The sequence below is a fragment of the Empidonax traillii genome, unplaced genomic scaffold (genome assembly GCF_003031625.1).
Source record: "Empidonax traillii isolate 1590-97213 ecotype Southwest subspecies unplaced genomic scaffold, ASM303162v1 scaffold761:size885847, whole genome shotgun sequence".
NCBI lineage: Eukaryota > Metazoa > Chordata > Aves > Passeriformes > Tyrannidae > Empidonax > Empidonax traillii.
Window position 1 is genome coordinate 359246 of NW_020955954.1, and position 18852 is coordinate 378097.

General features: G+C 64.8%; 2 protein-coding genes across 6 annotated transcripts; one reads left to right on the plus strand and one right to left on the minus strand.

The window, feature by feature from the left end:
- Window positions 1-1354: 1354 nt before the first annotated feature.
- On the minus strand, window positions 1355-3901 carry LOC114066379 (serine protease 57-like). The gene is made up of 6 exons (XM_027901015.1): window positions 3752-3901; window positions 2859-3111; window positions 2624-2777; window positions 2295-2439; window positions 1615-1875; window positions 1355-1534 (listed from the first exon to the last, which is right to left on the minus strand). Exons 1-6 carry the CDS (start codon window positions 3899-3901, stop codon window positions 1355-1357), a joined length of 1143 nt encoding a protein of 380 aa, XP_027756816.1.
- Window positions 3902-3927: 26 nt separating this feature from the next.
- Window positions 3928-18812, plus strand: PALM (paralemmin). Of its 5 annotated transcripts, none has more exons than XM_027901001.1 (9): window positions 3928-4019; window positions 10619-10667; window positions 11624-11704; window positions 11795-11925; window positions 12905-13028; window positions 13182-13203; window positions 13418-13507; window positions 14494-14625; window positions 15949-18812. In XM_027901001.1, exons 1-9 carry the CDS (start codon window positions 4015-4017, stop codon window positions 16530-16532), a joined length of 1218 nt encoding a protein of 405 aa, XP_027756802.1. In that variant the 5' UTR covers window positions 3928-4014; the 3' UTR covers window positions 16533-18812. The 5 variants fall into 5 exon arrangements, with proteins under 5 accessions (XP_027756802.1, XP_027756803.1, XP_027756804.1 ...); XM_027901002.1 differs by having other exon boundaries at window positions 13445-13507; XM_027901003.1 differs by lacking the exon at window positions 14494-14625.
- Window positions 18813-18852: the final 40 nt, after the last annotated feature.

Here is an 18852-nt window from a genome sequence, read left to right on the forward strand (position 1 = left end):
CCGCCCGCAGCGCTTCCTGCCCATGGCAGCTCCTCGTCCTCCTGCCCCGCCGCAGGGCTTGGCCCCGGGAGTGGCTGGTGCATGGCCCCGTGCCCAGCCCGCGGGCACAGGCTGCGGCAGCAACAGCAGCTCCTGTGATGAGCGGGAGATTTCAGCCTCCAAAACGTGGCTGTGAGTCAGGCGCCGCCTTCTCACCAGTTTTTGGGTGGTCTGGGACAAGCTGGGACAGGCGCCGGCTCTCCAGGCTGCCTGGCAGCGTGCGGAAGCCCTGGGGCTGGCAGTCCTGTCCCAGCATTCCAGGGGGTCTCTGCCCTACACTGGCTCTGCCAGCACCCCGCTGGGATTTGGGGCTTCCTTGGATGCTGCAGCCTGGCAGGGGCCTGTCCTCTACTGGGTGTCCCCACGGCCACTGGTGACCGCGGCTTGTGTCCCCTGACCCTGCGCAAGGCCCTGCAGCAGCCGCAGTGTGCCAGCAATTTGCAGATAAAACAAACAGCCAGAAGCAGGGAATGTCTGGGTCTGTCCTCGGAGACGGCCACGATGCTGGGCAGAGCCACACATGTCTCAGCTGAGACCCAGCAGCAGCTCAGCACATGTCCCCTGGCCACTGTGGGCACCCAGCTCCCACGGGGTGAGGGCCCGTCTGTGGGCGGGGAAGGTGGATGAGGCTCCTGTCGGATCCCTGAGGGCTCTGCCAGCACAGCTGGGAGCCCGCCTGACCCCAGGGGGTGTCTGTGGTTCCCCTGTTTGGGGGGTCCCATAGAGCAGTGGGAAGGGTGTGGTGTGGGACGGGATGGAACAAGATGAGGCGGGATGGGATGAGATGGGCTGGGGTGGGACGGGATGGGATGAGACGGGATGGGATGAGACGGGATGGGATGGGACGGGATGGGGAGCCCCACCCCTGGCAGAAAGGCAGCTGTGGTGGCAGCACCTGGATGCAGATCCTGGCTCCTCTGGGGCAGGGCCTGGTCCTGAGGGAGGCCACGTTCCCCTTCTTCCTCCTGCACCCCCTGCTCCATCCACCCACACCCAGGACAAGTTGGGGTGACCAGAGCACAGAGGGAAGCAGTGGGATGGGGACTGAGGGTTTATTGACAAAGGAAAATGTTGCTGCCGCAAGAGGCTGCATGAGGTGCTGGGGGTTCTGGTACAGCCTGGGGGGGATGTGACACTGCTCACTAATGGGCAGAGGGGGGGTCCTGCCCTGACCTGGGTCAAGGAGCCCTGAGTATCAGCTCCCAGCCCCCACCAGGGCTGGAGGACGTGGGAGTTCTGGTCCTATTCTCACCTCCTGGGAGACATCTGAGCCCCTCTCCCCATAGCCCCTCTCCAGGACCCCCTCCCAGCCATGTTATGGCTTTGGTCTCCCCTTCTGATAGCGGGGCCCTCGCACAGTGCGATGCACCCAGTCAATGTAGTTGGAGATCTTGGTGTAGATGTCGGGGAACCGGCGGTCCCCACATCTCTTCCCGGAGAATGAGACAATACCATAAACCTTTCCCTTGAAGATCAGGGGTCCCCCGGAGTCACCCTGCAAAATGAGGAGTTTGGAGGGAGACCAGTGGGTCTCCCAGTGGGGGCAGTGGGGTCTGGAGCCGGGGGAGCACTCACGGCACAGACGCCCTGCAGGGTGGCGTTGCGGCTGGCCCCGCACAGCATGTTGGCCGAGACCTTGCCCCTCCACAGCGCCCGGCAGAGGCTGCGCTTGACGATGGTGGTGTTGGTCTCCATCAGCTCAGCGGGCCGGTCGCCGTAGTTGGAGGTGTCCCCCCAGCCCACCACGCGGCAGACGGTGCCGGGTTTCAGGTCGATGTGCGGAGAAGGCAGGCGGATCCGCTTCACGTACTCGTTCAGTGTGGCCGACTCGTTCAGCTGAGTGGGTGGACGGGGCATGGACGGCTTTGCTGATGGGCAGAGCCCTCCAGCTACTCCTGCCAGGGACCCTCTCCACCCCATAGCCTGCCTCTGTCCCAGCTGACCTGTCCTGCTGACCCCCCCAGCCCTGCCCTTCCCTCTTCAGAGGCTGGGCCCCCCCAGCACTCCTTCTGCACTGGTCCCAGTCTGCTCTAGAGACTGACTGCCTGGGAGTCACTGACCCGGACAGTCAGCGTGTCCTTGGTGCCTCCATCGCACCCACGGCTCGGTCCGTCTTCTCCGGAGAAGCACTGACATCTAGTGTCGGTTCGGCCCCGCGTGGGCACCCGACCTCCCTCCCGTGCCCCGGGGCGTGGGGCACCCCCCTGCCTGGCCGCTGGGTGCACGGTGGCAGGACAGCGGCACGCCAGACTCACCTGGAGCAGGCGGATGTCGTTGTCCACGGAGCGGGGGTTGTAGCGCGGGTGGGCGATGGACTCAGCCACGGAGAAGACCTGCTGGGACGCCTCGGGCTCCTCCAGCCGGTGGGCACCCAGCACCACACGCACCGAGGGGCTGCTCCTGTGGCCGGGGGAGGGCCTGAGCAGGTGCTGCCGAGGCTGGGGGCCATCAGGGAGAGGGGGTGGCCCAGGGGAATGAAAGGGGAGCACAGGTGGGAGGGGGCAGCTCCAGGACTGTGTAACCCCCTGGCATAGGGGTATCAATTAGAAGGGGTCATGCTATGTTCAGGGGCAACAAGGCTCACCTGGGAATGATGCAGTGGGCAGCCGTCATCACCCACTTGGGCCACACAAGAAAGCCCCCGCAGACGTGCTCCCCGTCCATCTGAATGGAGGCGATGAAGGGCCGGGAGTGGGGTGCTGCTGCCTTTCCCCCGATGATCCGGCTCCCCTGGGTGCCTGGTGGGTGCAGGTGATCGTTGGCCTCCTCTGTGCCACACGGTCTCCATCTCCCACCCTGGGGACCTGTGGCCAGCTTACCTGCTGGGGCCAGTGCTGGGAGCAGGATGGAGCCTCCCAGGCTGATGATGAAGAACCCAGCCATGACCATGGCGGTGCAGAGCAGGCCACTGTTAGCACTGCTGGGGCTGCTCGGGGTGGTGGTGCTTAAATCCCTCTGGGGGCTGAGCCTTGGGTGCCAGCGGGCATCTCCCTCCTGCTTCCTCTCTCCGGGTGTTGCTGCTTTGTGCAATTCAGGGGGTGGGGGGCCCTGGCACTGCCGTGCAGCTTCCCCCTGAGTGGGAGAGGGAGAGCGGAGCAGCTTCCCAGTCCTGACTCCTCCTGTGACTTGAGCTGACTGGGATGAAACCTCTCTCTTGGTAGGGAGGTGGGAGCAGCAGGACTCCAGGACACCTCCCAGAACACGGCAGCATCCCTGGGGTTACTGTGGGTCCCACAAGGATGGTGCTTGCTCCCACCCAATGCCTCTTTTGGCTTCTCCAGAGCCCTGCTGGCTCTGGGATGATGTTGAGGACAGAGGGGCAGTTTCTTCCCCCTGTTCTGCATCATCTTGGAGTGCAAAAAGGGGTGCAGGGATGTGAAATACCAGGCTGAGGGTGCACGCTGACGCTTGCTGCAGAGCCAGGTTTGCTCCAGGGCCGGGTGCGAAGCTCTCCCCCAGCAGCAGGCAGATTTCCCAACGGGGGGCGGCTCGGGGCTTCCTGTGGCAGTTTGCCCATCGCGGCCGTTGGGTTGGGAAACGGGGGAGCGGAAAAGGGGGAGCAAAGAGACGGCGGTGCCTGGGGTGGGGCAGGATTGAGGGGCTGCATTCACAGGAGGGGGTTGCGCATTCGCAGGGGCTGCATTCGTGGAGACGCTGCGAACACAACCCCTCCAACCTGTCCCGCACCGGGCATTGATCACTCGAGACTCGCCTCGGGACCCTCAGCAGCAGCCCCAGCCCCGGCGGTGCCGGCGCCCCCAGGCCGGGTGATGGGCGGCGGCAGTGGCGGGGCGCGCCCGGCAGACGGAGCTGTGCGGGAGGGAGGCGGGAGCACCGGCGCGGTCCCGACATCTCTGCGCATCCCGCAGCCCCGCCGGGGATGCCGCCGCCCGCCGGGCCCTGAGCGCCGGGACGCCGGCGGACGCCGGCCCCGCTCCGCCGCCCCCCGCCCTCGCCGGAGCCGTCACCGGGACCATGGAGTGAGTACCGGAGCCGCGCCGGGACCGCGGCACCGGCTCGGGGCTCCCCGGGCCCCGCCGGCCGAGCACCGCAGTGCCGGGGAGGGGGGAGCGGCGATCGGGGACCGGGGCTCGGGACCCCAGTACCGGAGCTGCGGGAAGCGCACACCGTCGGCTCAAAGAGCTCGTAGCAGTGGCTCGTACCCCCCTGATGCCGGGGCTGGGCAATCCGATCTCGGGGTCTCATATCCCCCTGGTCCTGGGGACTCAGCACCCCAGAACTGGGGACTCATATCCCCCTGATCCTGGGGACTCAGGATCCCAATACCAGAGGCTCGTATCCCTCATATGCTGAGGCTTGGGGTCCCAAAACCGGGGCGGGGGGGCTCACATTCCCCCGATGCCAGGGCTCGTGACCCCAAAACTGGGGGCTCACATCCCCTCAGGTGCCGGGGCTCAGAACCCTGATACAGGGGGCTCACATTCCCTCAGTGCTGGGGCTCAGGACCCCAATACCGGGGCCTCCATTCCCCCCAGTGCCACTCAGCAGGTGCGGCCCCTCCCCAGGTCCCTGCCCTGCCGAGGGGTGCTGGGGTGCTGGCTCGGGGTGGGGGGGCAGCAGCAGAGGCCTCCATGCGGGCGTGGGGGGTGCAGGAGGTGTCGGGGGTGTCTGGGCTGCCAGCGGTGAGGGAAGCAGGGAGTGGGGAGGGCGTTTGTTTTTGTGTTTTGAACCTGTTGTTGCCACTGTGTGTGGTGGGGCGAGTGGGTGGCAGGAGCTGCGGACCCCTCCCTGCAGTGGGCCCCCAGCCCCTGCCCGGGGACCCAGCTGTGGCCAGGGGATCCTCATGTATCGGTTCCCACCAGAGGGATCCGGACAGATGGACACTCTGACCCGGCCTCAGCCTTTGTGTGCTGTGGTGGGGCCCTGCCCGGCGCTTGGAGCCGGGCGGATGGGGGAAGGAAAGGACGGAGCAGGCGGGAGCCATTGGGATCTGCTGGCTGGGGACTGTCCTGCCTGCATTTTGCACCTCAGAGATGTCAGCAGCTGGTGCCAGGAGGGCATGGGACTGGGCAGCTGCTCCAGGTGCCAGGTACCAGCGCTGGCCCTGTCTCACCCAGGCCATTCCCTGCCTCCCGTGGCTCTGGTCCCCACCATGGAGAACCAGGGGTCCCAGCACCTTCTGGGCTTGGCACTGGGGGTTTCAGGGGCACCCAGCCAGCTCAGGGTCAGCCACCCTCCGCTCCTCACAGGCACCTCACCTCACACTGATCTGTTTTTATCACTGGCTACCGAGACACTGGGTGCTCAACAGGTCCTGCTCGCCACCCTCTGCCTCCCACTGGGAAGCCCTGAGAGGCCATGGGGCACTGGTGAAGGGCAGGGTGAGGGGTGTCCTGGAGTCGGGGTGGGCTTTGGTCAGCTTGGGGTTGGAACTGAACAGGAGGAACCCGTGGAGGTCTGAGGATGTTTTGGAGACTGGGGTGCAGTGACTGAGGCACTGGGGAGGCAGAGCAGCTCCCCATGCTGCTGGAGGGGACAGAGAGCTGGCCAAGGCAGCCCCACAGTGCCTCGGTCCCTGCAGGAAAGAGCCTTTTTAGGGAGGAAAATGAGTGATTTGCCAAGAGGCAGCAGTGAGGTGAAGGGCAGAGCCGAGGGGTGCGACGGGCCCTGGGGCGAGGGTGAGGAGCTGCCAGACCAGGCACGGGCTTTCTGGGGGTGGAGGCATCGAAGGCTGGGGTTGAAGTGGGGGATGGCATGGGGCAGGATTATGGCTCCTGTCCCTGGGCTCCACACGGTGCCCTTCACCCAGCTCTGAACTGGCCTTCTCAGCAAGGGCTGAGGAATCTGTGGAGGAGTGCGAGGCCTTTCCCCCACCAGCTCCATATGCTGGACCTGTCAATGTCTTTGGAGTGAAACTCCTCAAGTGACCTGGAGTGGGGGGCACAACCACAAAACAAAACAGTGCAGCCCCTCCAGCTGCTCACCTCCAGAGCCTGGTGGTGGGGCTGGAGGTTCAGGGGAGTCCCAGGGCAGGTGGGGACATGGCGAGGTGCTGCCCTGCCGTTGGCCTGGCTCTGCGGCAGCCAACGGGTGCTGGGGCAGGCACTGCTGCCTTTGCCTTGGCTCCTGTTCCACCTTGGCACCGGCAGAGGCTGGAAGAGGGTCCTGGCTGCCACAAGCCACTGGTGCCCCGGGAGGTTTGGCTGAAACCTTCCAACTCTGGTAAAGGCTGTGCTGGTCCCGCTGGAGCTGTTTGTCCTCCTCTGCTCCTGCCACCATCAGTGCTCTTGAGGAGCTGGAGATCTGTCTCTCCTGCCCACATCTGGCTGCTCTGGTGGTTTGTCTCGCTGGGTTGCTGCTCTCCCCTTGGCTCAGGAGGTGTCCTTGGAGCTCTCCCAGAGGAGGCCATAAAGCTCTGCCACAGATGGCCCAACAACGGCACCTGGCCCTGCTCGAGGCTGGCAGATCATGGGGTTCAGAGTTCAGCCACTGCTGTGAGACGGGGCCTCTCAACTGGACCTGCACTGCTGGGAGGAACTGGAGCTTCCCAGATTTCCTGGGAAGCCAGTGTTGGTGTTGGTGCTTCCTGGCCAGAAACAGCCCTTGTCTCTGGGTGGGGTGGTAGTTCACATGCCCAGAGCTGTGCCAGGAGCTGTGCTGGGGCTCCAGCACTGGAGGTGCCAGAGGAAACCTGGGGAGGTGCCGTGTCCTGGAGCAGGGTTGAGTGGAGGCGCCAGGATTGGTGCTGGAGGCACAGCCCAGGCTCCTGAGGCTCTTTATCTGGAGACAAGGAGCCCCCTGACCCCAGGCAGGAGCCACTGTCTGGGACAAGGATGAGCCTGGAGGAGCGAGAGGAGCCAGGTGGATCCTGCCCCAGACAGGTGTTTCCTGGTGGAGCTCAGCTGGACATGGGTTAACCCAACCCTTGGGCTTGGCACTGAGGACTGAGCTCCCCCCAGGTGCCAGTGCTCACAGGGGTGCCCCTGCCAGGATCCATGTTCCTGCCAGCTCTTGGGAGCCTCATGTGTGCCTGTGTTCATGGCACTGCTGTGGGAAAGCCACACTGCCCCATGTGAGCAGGAACCCAGGGATGGCTGGTGGCAGGAGCCAGCGCCGTGTCCCGGCCAGCACTGGGGCTGCCCATCCCAGCTGGCCAGTGCTCCTGGCTGTGGGGAGAGGCCAGCTCCACTCTCATTCATAAATCCTGGTGGGAGTTTCCCAGTGGAGCCTTGCTCCTCTAACTGGAAGGGAGCTGGAAACCCAAGTATTTGGAGGGTACTTGAACCATTGTTTGAAAGATCTGTAATTTTCCAATCAAACTCCCTCCCCAACCCTCCGTTCATCAAATATTCATGGGATCCATTTTCTCCTGGCACTCCCAGCCCACGTCTCAGCTCGAAGAATCAATCAGGCAGCTCCACTTGCTTTAATGCATCTGCGTTTTCGGGAGCCTGGGGCTGCCATCTCCTCCCCCCGCCTTCCCCCATCCCCATCCCCTCCCCGGGCAGCGGGGACGGCTGGGGCTGCGCCGGCAGCGTGGGGAAGGCACCGCTCACTGCGGGGAGGAATGGGATGGGTGCTGGGGTGATGCAGCAGCAGGGGGGGGAGGCAGGCACACGGTGGGGCAGGGCAGGAGCAGCCCCTGGGTACCAGGATCCGAGCAGGGTTCTGACCCTGTGCTGGGCACGCGGCTCCTCAGCTGCACGGATTTCTGACCGTCCTCGCCCGAGCCGCTGCCACTGATGTATCTGCCTTCGTGGTCAATGCATGGTGGCCCTCGGGTGACTGCAGCCCCCTCCCCTCACCTCTGCACCTTCCATCAGGGGCGTTCGATCGCTGCCCGTTGCTAAATGGCTTTAGGACAGAGCTTTGTGGCCTCCCCACGGCCACGTCACTCCAGGCCCGGCCAAGGGGCCCGGCTCCTGGCATGGCAACAGTGCTATAAATCAGTGCTGCTCCCTCGATTGTAGCCATTGCCACGGGCCCTGGGGCCCTCCCCAGGGTCGCTATGGGGGTCCAGGCAGTGGTGCCCGTGCAGGGCTCTCTCCTGCCTTCCCCTGGCTCTTTGCTGAGAGGGTGGGAAGGGAGCGGAGGTCAGAGGAGCAGAGAAGCAGCTTGAAATGGCTCTTCGCACATTTGGATGAGCTAATGGGAAAAAACAGAGGAAGGCAAATAAACATTATTGTTTCATGTCAGGCGGGAGGAGACAAAAGGTCACGGGCTTCCCTTGTGATGGTGGGAAATGGCAGCATCAGCAGGGCTGGAAAGAGCTGGAGAGCCAAGGGAGAGCGTGGGTGCAGGCGTGTGTGTGCTCACACACGTGCGTGGGTCCAGCCTCAGGTCCGGGAACTGGGGCTGGGAGCTCCCAGGGCACCACCCCCCATGTCCCCACTCCCTGTCTGGTCTGGTGGTTCAGAGGGTGAGGGTGAGGGGTGTGGTGGCCCCACCTTTCCACTCTTCCAGAAGGATCTGGAGCATCAGAACCCCCAGGGAGACCCCAGTGGTGCCACGGTTGTGGCCCATCGGTGCTGCCAGAGTGCCAGGCCTGGGGAGTGGTACCCCTGGCCCCAGGGGGCCCCTTGATCCCTCCACCCGCCTCGTGCATCCCCCCCACAGCTCACCCGTTGCCATGGCACCGTTACCATGGTGCTGTTGCCAGACAACCATTTCCAGGGAACCACCCCCATCAGTCACCAGGGACGGTGGCAGCGGGAACCCTTCACAGCAGCCCGTGCTGACCCCTGGAGACAGGTCATGGCAGGATGGGGCCGTCGGGGAGTGGGGGACCCTCCACCTCATTTCCCGGTCCCAGCAGGCAAGGACTGGGGCTGCTGGGGTGGTTCCCACTCAGCCCCTCTCGATGGATCAGAGTCCCCAGGTCAGGGGCTGGGGGGCTGGGAGGGTGCAGTGAGGGGCATCCAGCCCATTTTGCATCTCTTCCTGGGCCAGGAAGATTCCTGGCGTTCGACCCGGGAATGCAGAGACTGTAGCAAATAATGGAAAATAAAGAGGATAGAGGAGGGAGGAAAAGCAGAACAGAACGTTTCAGGAATGCTGTAAAAGTTTGGATACACTGAACAGGGCAAGATCCAGGAGAGAAACAGAACCTAGTCCAACGCTCTGCAAGTGTGGGGTGCCAGGGACTGGACGTGGGGGACCTGAGGCCCCAGAGCAGGAGGGAGCCCACGATGAAGGGCAGCCCCAGAGCTGTGGGGCTGGTGTGGGACACGCAGGTGTGTGAGTGGTGCCACGCTCCTGCGCTGGTGAAACAGTCACAGCGTTGCTGCAAACAGCAGGAAAATAACCACCACAAAAGTGACACCTTGCCTGTTTGTTTTCCTGGCCTGGATTTTGCGCACTGCCGGGATCCCCAGGGTGCGGGGTGAGGGGAGGACGGCGGCTCTGAGCAGCTCCCAGTTAATTGCTGGCTTCAAGGAGGGGACAGGAGGAGGCAGGGGCTCCTCTCACCCCGCAGAGCACATTTGATTTGTGGCAATGAGGACCCATGTGAGGGCACATACATGTGCAAGAGCACACGTGCCGGCAGAGCCCAGGCCTGGGAGGTGTCGTGTGTGGGGCGCAGCACCCCGAGCCCACCTTGTGTGTAAAACCATCTTTGGAAAAAGCCCTTCCTGGGAGTTCGGAGTCCTGCTCTCTGTCCCTTGCTCTAGGAAGCGAGAGGAGATGATCCATCGCCTGACGACACCTCTGTGCCTCCCACCCTAATTAGTGCCACAGCTGAGCACTTCGTTAGCGCTGTTTGGCGAGCGGCCAGCAGCTCCTGTGGTGCTGGAGCGTCCTGGTCCCAGCCAGTCCTGGTCCCAGCCAGCCCCACCAGCCGGCCCAGCCCTGCTGTGGGTCCCGGTGCTGAACCCACAGCTGGTGCTCTGCAGCGCGGGGGCTCTCGCTGGGCCCCGGGGGCTGCGCTGCCAGCCGGACTGTCCTGGGCCCCCACACCACGGGCTCACAGGAGGGGGGTGTACGGGCAGGAACCAGGGAGACCCCCTCCTTGCAGCACCCCGCAGCCAACAAGGTGGCTGCTGCCGGCAGCATCCCTGGCATGGCCGTGGCAGCCTGTGCTGCAGAGGCAGGTACCGGGCCTGGAACACAGATGCCAGCAGGAGCAGAGCCCGTTGCCATGTGTGTGTCTGCGTGTGTCCATGTGTCTGTGCACGTGTGCGTGCGTGTGCCTGTGTACGCAGCCCAGAAAGGTCACTGTCTGGGAAAGGTGTCAGCTGCCAAGAAAAGGGCTTGGAATGGAAAGTGTGAGCCAGGTTGGAATGCAGGGGTGTCCAGAGCCGTCCTGTTCCAGCCCCTCTGTAGTCATGGTTTCCATCTGCGCCACAGCAGGAGTGGGTCTGGCTGCGCTGAGTCCCTCAGGTGCCAGGCAAGGTGCCTGTCCCGGGGCAGTCTGGGTAGGATGGGGGACTGAGGGGTGTCTGGAGGAGCCTTGCAGGCAAGGGATGCTTGGCTCCAGGGTGGCAAGGAGGAAACAGCCGACGGAGGGAAAGGGTTCAGCCTTTGCCCACATGCTGCAGTGTCTGGTTTGCTGGTTGCACAATGAGCCTGACACCTGCTGCTGCTGCCACTCCTCACCACTGCTCTCTGCTCTCTGCAGGGTCGTGGAGGCCAGCACCCTTCAGCAGGAGAGGCTGCAGGCCATCGCGGTGAGTCTCTGCTCGGGTTGGACCTTGGCCCGGTGTCCCCACACCCCTGCCCCATGCAGCAGATGGGGCAGACACCAGTGGGGAGGAGGGTGCAGGGGCAGGAGAGCTGGTGCAGGTGCTCAGCCCCAGGCTGGGAGTCCCCAGCAGCCAAAGAGGACTCGTGGTGGCCTGTGCCAGCATGTCCCTGCAGTGGCTCTTCCCAGGGTGCTGGAGCCGGCTTGGTTTGGCTGCGTGGCTGAAATAGGGACAGAGCAACAGGAGCTGGGAGGTTTAATTAATAAAACAGTGCCTTGATGAGCCCCAAGTGAGGGAAACGAGTGATGATTCCCCTGCACACCCTTTCCCAGGGAAGGCTGAGGATGGTGCAATCCAGCCCTGCCCGCCCTGGGCACCAGTAATTACATTAATTAGTGAGCAGTCAGGGGCCACACTGGGCAGCCACTCCCAGCACAGAGCAGGTTGAACCCACCGCTGCCCCACGGCAGCCCCCCTGCCCTGCCTGGCTGGCAACTGGCTGATCTCTGCCACACAAAGGGCAAATTGTTCTGGACCAGAGGAGAAAGCGCCGGGTGACGCGTCCAGGCTGGGTCTGACTCTGCTGAAATGATCTGGAGCAGCCCCAGGATGGGTGACGGGGGGGCGAGGTAGAGGCCGGGGGAGCTGTTTCCCCCACGCTGGCAGCTCACTCAGCGGGGCCAGCTGAGGGGAAGGTGACATTTGGAGATGGTGAACAGATCCCAGGCTTTGCCATGACTTCTCTACAGCCTCCGTGCCTCAGTTTCTCCCCGAGAGGGCAGGGACATGAGACTGGGCTCCTTGTGGGCTGTCCCCAAGGCTGGTCTCGCAGCCCCTCTCCCCAAGTGCAGCCCCTCGCCCCCTCTTCTCCCTGCCCGGAGATGCCCGGCGCCCATCCCCTCCCCGCGCCGACCCCGGCTCCGCCGCTCCCGTCCCTCCAGGAGAAGCGGAAGCGTCAGACAGAGATCGAGAACAAAAGGCGGCAGCTCGAGGACGACAGGCGGCAGCTGCAGCATCTCAAGGTGAGAATCCCCTGGGACCCTCAGGCTGCCTCTGCACCGGGATGCCCCCAGCTGGGGGGCGCAGGACCGTGACCCCCTTCTGCTCCGCAGTCCAAGGCTCTGCGGGAGAGATGGCTCCTGGAGGGGGCCCCAGCCTCCGCCTCCGAGGAGGAAGAGGCCATGAAGAAGCAGATGCAGGAGGATGAGGTGAAGACCAAGGAGCTGGAGGAAACCATCCAGAGGTAATGGGGCCAGTGTGGCGCCGGGTGTCGGGGTGCACCCGGAGAGCACCCGCGTCCCTACAGAGACCCCCGAGCAGGCTGGGTCCTCACAGAGGTGCATCCCCATCGCGGTGACTCAGCCCTGGGGAAGGGGCAGCGGGGAGGTTGTGATGGAGACGCCTCAGCCCCTGCCCAGCCCCCTTGTTGCTGGGCAGCCGAAGGCGGGGGCCCGGAGCCCCAGCATGGAGGTGTCCCGGCAGCGCAGCAGGAATGCAATCAGTCACGGCGGTGCCGTTAATTACCGAGCATCGGTGCAGAGAAGGGTCAGGCACGAAGGGGCCTTTGTGTCCGGCTAATGGCGCGGCGCATTCCTCTGCCGGCGCCGTGCGGGAGCCGGGGGGGCTCTGCCGGGGAGGGCTCTGCCACCGCGCCAGGGCATGGGGACTCCCCGGCCCTCAACCCTCCCGCTGGGGCCGTGCTGCCGGCACATCTCCCGGCCAGGCTGCTGGCTGGGAACAGGCAGTCACCCTCGCAGAAAGCTCAGCCAGGCTCCCGGCGACATGTGTGGAAGCAGGAGGATGGTGAAGCAGGAACGCTCCGGCCACCGAGCGAGGGCACCGGCAAGTGCGTGGGGCTTGGTACCCCCGCCTGGTGCCCGCGGCAGGGTCTCTGCCATTCACCTGGGCTGAGCCTGTTGGCTTTTCCCCTGCAAAGAGACAGTGACGGCTGTGCCGGAATCTGTCCCTGCGCGTCATGAGACCAGGGGGTCAATTTCTGCCTCCCCTCTCCCCTGCACCGTATTGCTGGCCCATGTTCACAGGTCTGCTGTGGCTGCCTGTCCCACACTGCCCTCCCCACAGTTGCCCTCCCCACAGTTGTTTGCCCCACAGTTGCCCTCCCCACAGTTGCCCTCCCCACAGTTGCCTGCCCCACAGTTGCCTGCCCCATGCTGCCTGCATCCCGGCTCCCCACAGCCTCTCAGCTCCAGATCTCCCTGTAGGCTGGAGAAGGAGCTGGAGATGCTGGAGAACAGCAGCTCAGTGGCTTCTACCAAGGAGAACCTGGCAGAGGCAGCAGCACCAGCCAAGGAGGAGAAGGCCGACACCGTCCCCAATGCACAGAAGGTGGGCACGGCCGCTGGCTGCGGGCAGGGCTGCTGGCTGAGGGGTGGGGGTCCCTGACCCCAGTGGGGATGGGTGTGTGGGTGGTGAGTGTGCAGGCAGTGGGTGCATGGAGGGTCCCAGCATCTCCTATAACCTCTCCCTTCTGTTTTGCAGAGTCCCCTGGGCACAGTTAAGGGTAAGTGATCCTTGATCCCCTCAGATGCGGTTTGATGCCCACCATCCCCTCATGCTGCCCCGATGCTGGGGCCAGATGGGTAGAGAGAGCCAGACGGAAGCCTCGTCCCCATGTCCCCTGTCCCAGTCCCAGGGACCGTCTGCATGGGACATGCCACCGTCCCTGGGGCCTGTCCCATGGGCACAGGGACAACTAGGCGATCGTTTTGGCTCAGGCAGTCGTCTCTCCTCTCCATCTCCAGCTGAAAAGAAGGTCTCCAGCAGCCCCATGAAGGCGGTGGAAGGCACCAACATGATGAAGGCGGGTAGGTGCCCACTGCCCTAGGAGGAGCGCTCCTTTCTGGCTGCTTCCCCCTCCCCTCCAAGCCATCCTCGGCTCGCTGCCACCGCAGCCGCTCCCCGCCGTGCCGCTCGATTCCTTTCCAAGCCCAGGGCAGAGAACATCCGTCATTGCAATCACAGGGTTTGGTTTTGCTTCCACTCCACAGCTGGTTCGTGGCTCAGGGCCCCCCCCGCCCCGACTTCCATGTCTCTGCTCCAGTTTCATCCTTCCTGCTGTTTGCAGCTTCTCTGTGCAGGGCGAGGGAGCAAAGTGTCGGCTGCCGGCATGGCTGACCCGGGGCCGGCTGCCTCAGGGAGCTACAGGGGCACGTGGGGCCAGGCTGCCTGAGCTGGGGGGGCTGCAGCCGGCTCTGCTGCTGGAGGAGTTTGCTCTGGTTTGGGACAAGGGCTCAAGACCAGATCGTGGCACCAGCACTGGGCAGAGCCCATCTTGGGATCCTCAGAGCAAAGCACCACACGCAGAGCTGAGGTGACACTGGTGCCAGAAGGGACTGACTGGGAGCTGGAGGAGAGATGCCAAGGATCCCCTGTCCCACAGGGGTAGAGGGGCTGCCCCGGTGCCAACACTCTCAGTGGGGGTGGTGCCTCTGTGAGCGTGAGCCTGGCTGCCAGCCCGGGCCCCTCAGCCAGCTCCACTCGCTGGCTGGACAGACGGACACGGCACTGCCAGTGCCTCCAGGGCCCAGCCAGGCCCAGCCCAGGGGAGGTAAGGTGATACCAGCAGTGCCAGGATGGCGACAGCCCTCAGGTCCCAGGAGGAGGGATGATGTGCCAGGGATGTCTCACCCGCCTCTGCCCTTCACCGCTCCTCGCTGCTGCCTCGCTAACACCGCTGAGCTCCGCTGAGCGCCACAGCACTGCCGCCACGCGCCGTCCCGCCGCCAGCGCGGAGCAGGGGCCGGGGAGGGCCGGGGCCGCCGTAATGAGCGCTGTCCTCTTTGTGTCCCAGCCATGTACTCGGTGGAGATCACAGTGGAGAAGGACAGAGTGACTGGGGAGACCAAGGTCCTGTCCAGCACCACCATGCTCCCCCAGAACCACTGTCTGCAGGGGGTCAAAGTGTACGAGGATGAGATGAAAGGTATGGGCCAGCCCGCGCCGCTGGCCGGTGGCAGAAGCAAAGGGCCAGGGACACGGGAGCGACCGCCCAAACGTCCCAGCGGGCACCCACCAGGGTGAGGAAGTGTGGGGGCTGCTGCTGGCAGCCTCACCAGCTCTGTGAGGGCAGCTCCTCATTGGCCCCCGTCCGGCGGATCACAGGATTGTCCTGGCAGCGTGGTGTGGATGGTCCAGACAGGCCAGCCCTGGTTTGCACATCGTGACCCTGCACCACTGGAGAGGAGAGAAGAGGATCTGCTGTGTCCAAGACTCAGGAGCCCATCCTGCGGGCAGGGAATGTGGCACTGGCACCCTGTTGGCCTGGCCCACAGGCTGGCAGTGGGGAGCATCGTGGCTGCTGGGTATGGAGGAAGGGCAGCAGCAGGGACTGCCGCTCCTGCTTTTGGCAATATCTAGGAACCTTCTCTAAAGGGCCTGGTGACACCTGAGGGAGCACTGCGGTGGCAGGGACCAGCCGTGGAGCTGGGGCATGTTACTGGGGATTGTGGTGGCTGAGTGGACTGACTGTCTCTCCAAGGAAACCGCGGCACACCGGTCCTGTTCAACCCTCCCCTGTGGCCATGGCTGGGCTGGCCCTGCCAGGCTGGTCACTGCCTCGCTGTGGCGGTTGCTCTGACCGTTGTGCGATGCCCCAGGTCAAGTGGAAAACGCCACAAGCCGGTGGCTGCTCTGGCCATGACACACATCTCTGCCTCCAGTGCCGTGAGCAGCCGGCACGGCGTGTTGCGGCGGGAGAGCCCCATCTCCTCTGGCACCCTCGAGGCCACCAGGTGCCACGGTCCTGGCAGGATGTGTCAGGAGGTGGTGGGAATGCGTGGGGCAGCACCTGCTGAGCGTTGGTGGGGTCTCAGAGGTGGCAGTGGTGACCTGCCACGGAGCGTCGTGTCGGCCTGGCTGAGCCAGCGGATGCCATCCCGCCGCGGCGAGTATAGGCAGCTTGGCTGGCTGTTGGTGGCCTGGCAGACAGCCGTGGCTCCCACAGGGTTTGCTGAGCCTGAGGCCTCAGGAACCACTCCTCACACTGGGCTTTTATTTTGGTCTCTGTCTGCTGTCGGGCAGGAGCCAGGTGATGAGGGGGGGGCTGACAGCACTTCCATCTGAGGGAGGGGTCAGGATGCCGGGGGGAGTCCCAACCTCAGTGGCAGAGCCTTTAGAAAGGGGAGCAAGCTGCTCCCTGGCCACACAGGAGCCAGGTCCAAGTGGGTTGTGCCAGCAGGACCGTTTCCAGGTCACCCTGTGCCCCTGTCCTGAGTGTCCCTCACCCTCCCTCCTCTTGTCTCTGCAGTGGTGCACGCAGTGAGCGCCGAGGACGGGGCCCTGCAGAACGGGGCCCACCCCCTCAGCTCCTCCGAGGTCGACGAGCTCCTGCACAAAGCGGACGAGGCCACCCTGAGCGAAGCCGCCGGGCGCGAGACCCCGGCCAAGGCGGGCCGGGCGGGCGGCAGCGCCCCGGGCAGCCAGAAGCCAACGCCGCGGAGGGAGATCACGGGGCTGCAGGCCAAGCCACCGGAAAGCACCACCGTGCCGCCGGGCGAGGGGACGGAGCCGAGCCGGGAGCAGCCCGTCACCATGATCTTCATGGGCTACCAGAACGTGGAGGATGAGAACGAGACCAAGAAGGTGCTGGGGCTGGAGGGCACCATCAAGGCAGAGCTGGTGGTGATCGAGGACGCCGAGAGCAAGCCGGAGCCGGCACACAAGGACCACGCGCCGCCCAACGGCACCGCGCTGGAGCCGGTGGGCGCCCAGCCGCTGGGGGAGGAGGGCACGGGCGGGCAGAAACCGGGTGCCAACGCCACAGATGCCAAGGAGGCTGAGCAGGAGACAGATGTGAAGAAGCAGCGCTGCAAGTGCTGCACGGTGATGTGAGCCCTGCCAGCCCCTGCTGCCGCCGGCACAGGCTGCCCCTGCCGAGCCCTCTCTGCCCCGGCCCCTGCTAGCCAGGCCCGCCGTCCCGGCACGCCGGGCTTCCCCCACACCGGACACGGACCCTCTTTCTGCAGAACCGGGGAGATCCAACACAGTGCCCAGGAGGCCGCAGTGGGCAGCAGCAAATGGCGGCCGTGGCAATGCTCGCCCCATCTGCCCAATGCCTGCCCTGCACTGCCCCCCACCAGTGCTGCCTGTGGTATTTATTAGAGACCCCCCAACCCCACGGTGCACTCACCCCACCACGGCCCGGCCTCAACCCCACCGGAGCCCTCCTGCCACCAACACCAGAGCCTTTCCCTCCTTCACCAACACTGTCCCACCCACCGGCGGAGGATGGAGCCATGGGGCAGGGGATCGGAGGATGCCGCTGCATCCGTAGATGACTCCCTGGGAGCTGGCACCAGCGGGACCCACACTTGGCCCAGCCCATGGTGGGCATCGGACCCAGCCCCATGCCAGGCCCTCTCTCTGTGCCTCCATCATCTGCATCTCCAGTGGGGAAAGGCCTGGCTCTGTTCCCCTCTGGCTGCCCATGGACATCTCCACTCCATCCTGTGTCCTTGTCCCCCAGCCCTGGGCTCCCCAAGCCATGAGCCCCTCAGTGTCCAAGCGTGTCCAGGCGAGGGAAGGGCATTAAGGGCAGTGTCCCCTCCATGATGCTCAGCTGCGGTCATGGCCAGGGCCACGCACAGCTCCTCCAGGATCACCCCAGCCTGTCACCAGAGCTGTGGGCCGGGAGACCCTGCTCTGTTCCCCCAGGCTCATCTCCCTGTTGGGAGCCCCTCACTCTGGTGCTGGCATCAATGGCCATTCCTCCAACTCTGCTGCTGGCTGGCACCGCTGGGCTCTGCCAGCCCACGGGGCTGAGCCGTGTCGTGGCCAGTGCCCGTGTCCCCCTGGGGCAATGGCAGCGAGGGGGGGCCCAGCCTCATGGGGACAGGAGGGGGGTGGGTGTCCCCACCCCGAGCACTTCCTCACAGCAGCAGGAGTGTGTCCCAGCATCCCGTTCCCATCCTCCTCTGCAGCTCAGCGGTGGCAGCTTTGCAGAGCCTTGTCCAGGGGGTCCTGCAGGGGAGCAGGGCAGCCCAGTTCACCCCAGCACGGGCACTGGGAGCTATCAGGGGTCCGGTGTCCCACAAAGGGCAGCCCCCCTGCTCCTCCACCCCACGCCTCAGCCCTTCAGTGGGGATTTCACCACCAGCACCAGCGTTTCCTCTCCCCGAGATCCACTGGGGCAGGCGAGGGAGCCCCCGTAGGGGCAGTGCCCCAGCCCCGTGCCCAGGAGCACTCACCAGGAGCTTTGGGCAGGGTGCAGCCACCAGCCAACACAGGGGCCCTTGTCTGAGTGTGAGAGGGTCCCTGTTGCTGTGTGGCAGGGCAAGTCCCCAGGGATCCCCCAAAGCACGTGTGGAGCAGCCCTCACACTGCCCAGCCCACTGGGACACCAATGACAGAGCAGCCAGGGATGGGGTTGGGCCACCCAAGGCCTTCCTTCCCCCACACTCCCCTTATGTGAGCAGTGACCCCCCCATGACATCCCGGTTGTCCCCCATTTACCATCCAGGCTGTAGTTTTCCCCAGTGGAGTCACTGTGGGCTGGGGGCTGCGGGGGTCTTGCAGTGCCACCTGAGTCCTGTCTTGGCACCCACAGCCTCTGGGAGAAGCAGAGTTGGGAAAGGGAGGGGTTTCCCTGCCAGGGGAAGGGGGGTCTCTCCTGCCCCTGCTGCTGATGGGCATCCCTGGAGCCCCATTGCTGCAGAGGGGGGTGCGGGGCTCAGTGTCAGGGGGCATCTCCCCCACAGTCCTGGGGGGAATGTCATCACTTGCCACCCACACCAGGGGCCAGCACCAATCACCCCATCCCACTCTGGGCCCTGCAATGCTCCCAACCCCAATTTGGGACTCCATCCCACTCTCAGCACCCTCTGCCCCTCAAATGGCTTTGACCCCCAGCCCAGTCTGGCCCCCGTGGCAGTGGGGAGTGGGACCAGGCCCCCGGGCCAGGGCTGGGGCACGAGAGGAGCAGGCAGTGGGCTTGGCATCACCCCTGCCCCGTCCCGCGGTCCCCCTGCCCCCCGCCCACCTCCGCTGAAGTGCACTTCCCGCACCCCGAGCTTTTCACTTGTGCCGAAGCTGTTTGAATCCCGCCCCACCCTCACCCACCCCCCGTTGTTTGTAAAACACCCAAACCGAGCAAATAAACTGTGTGAACAACCATCCTGGAGCCACCGAGAGGTGGGAGGGAGCTGGGCTGGGC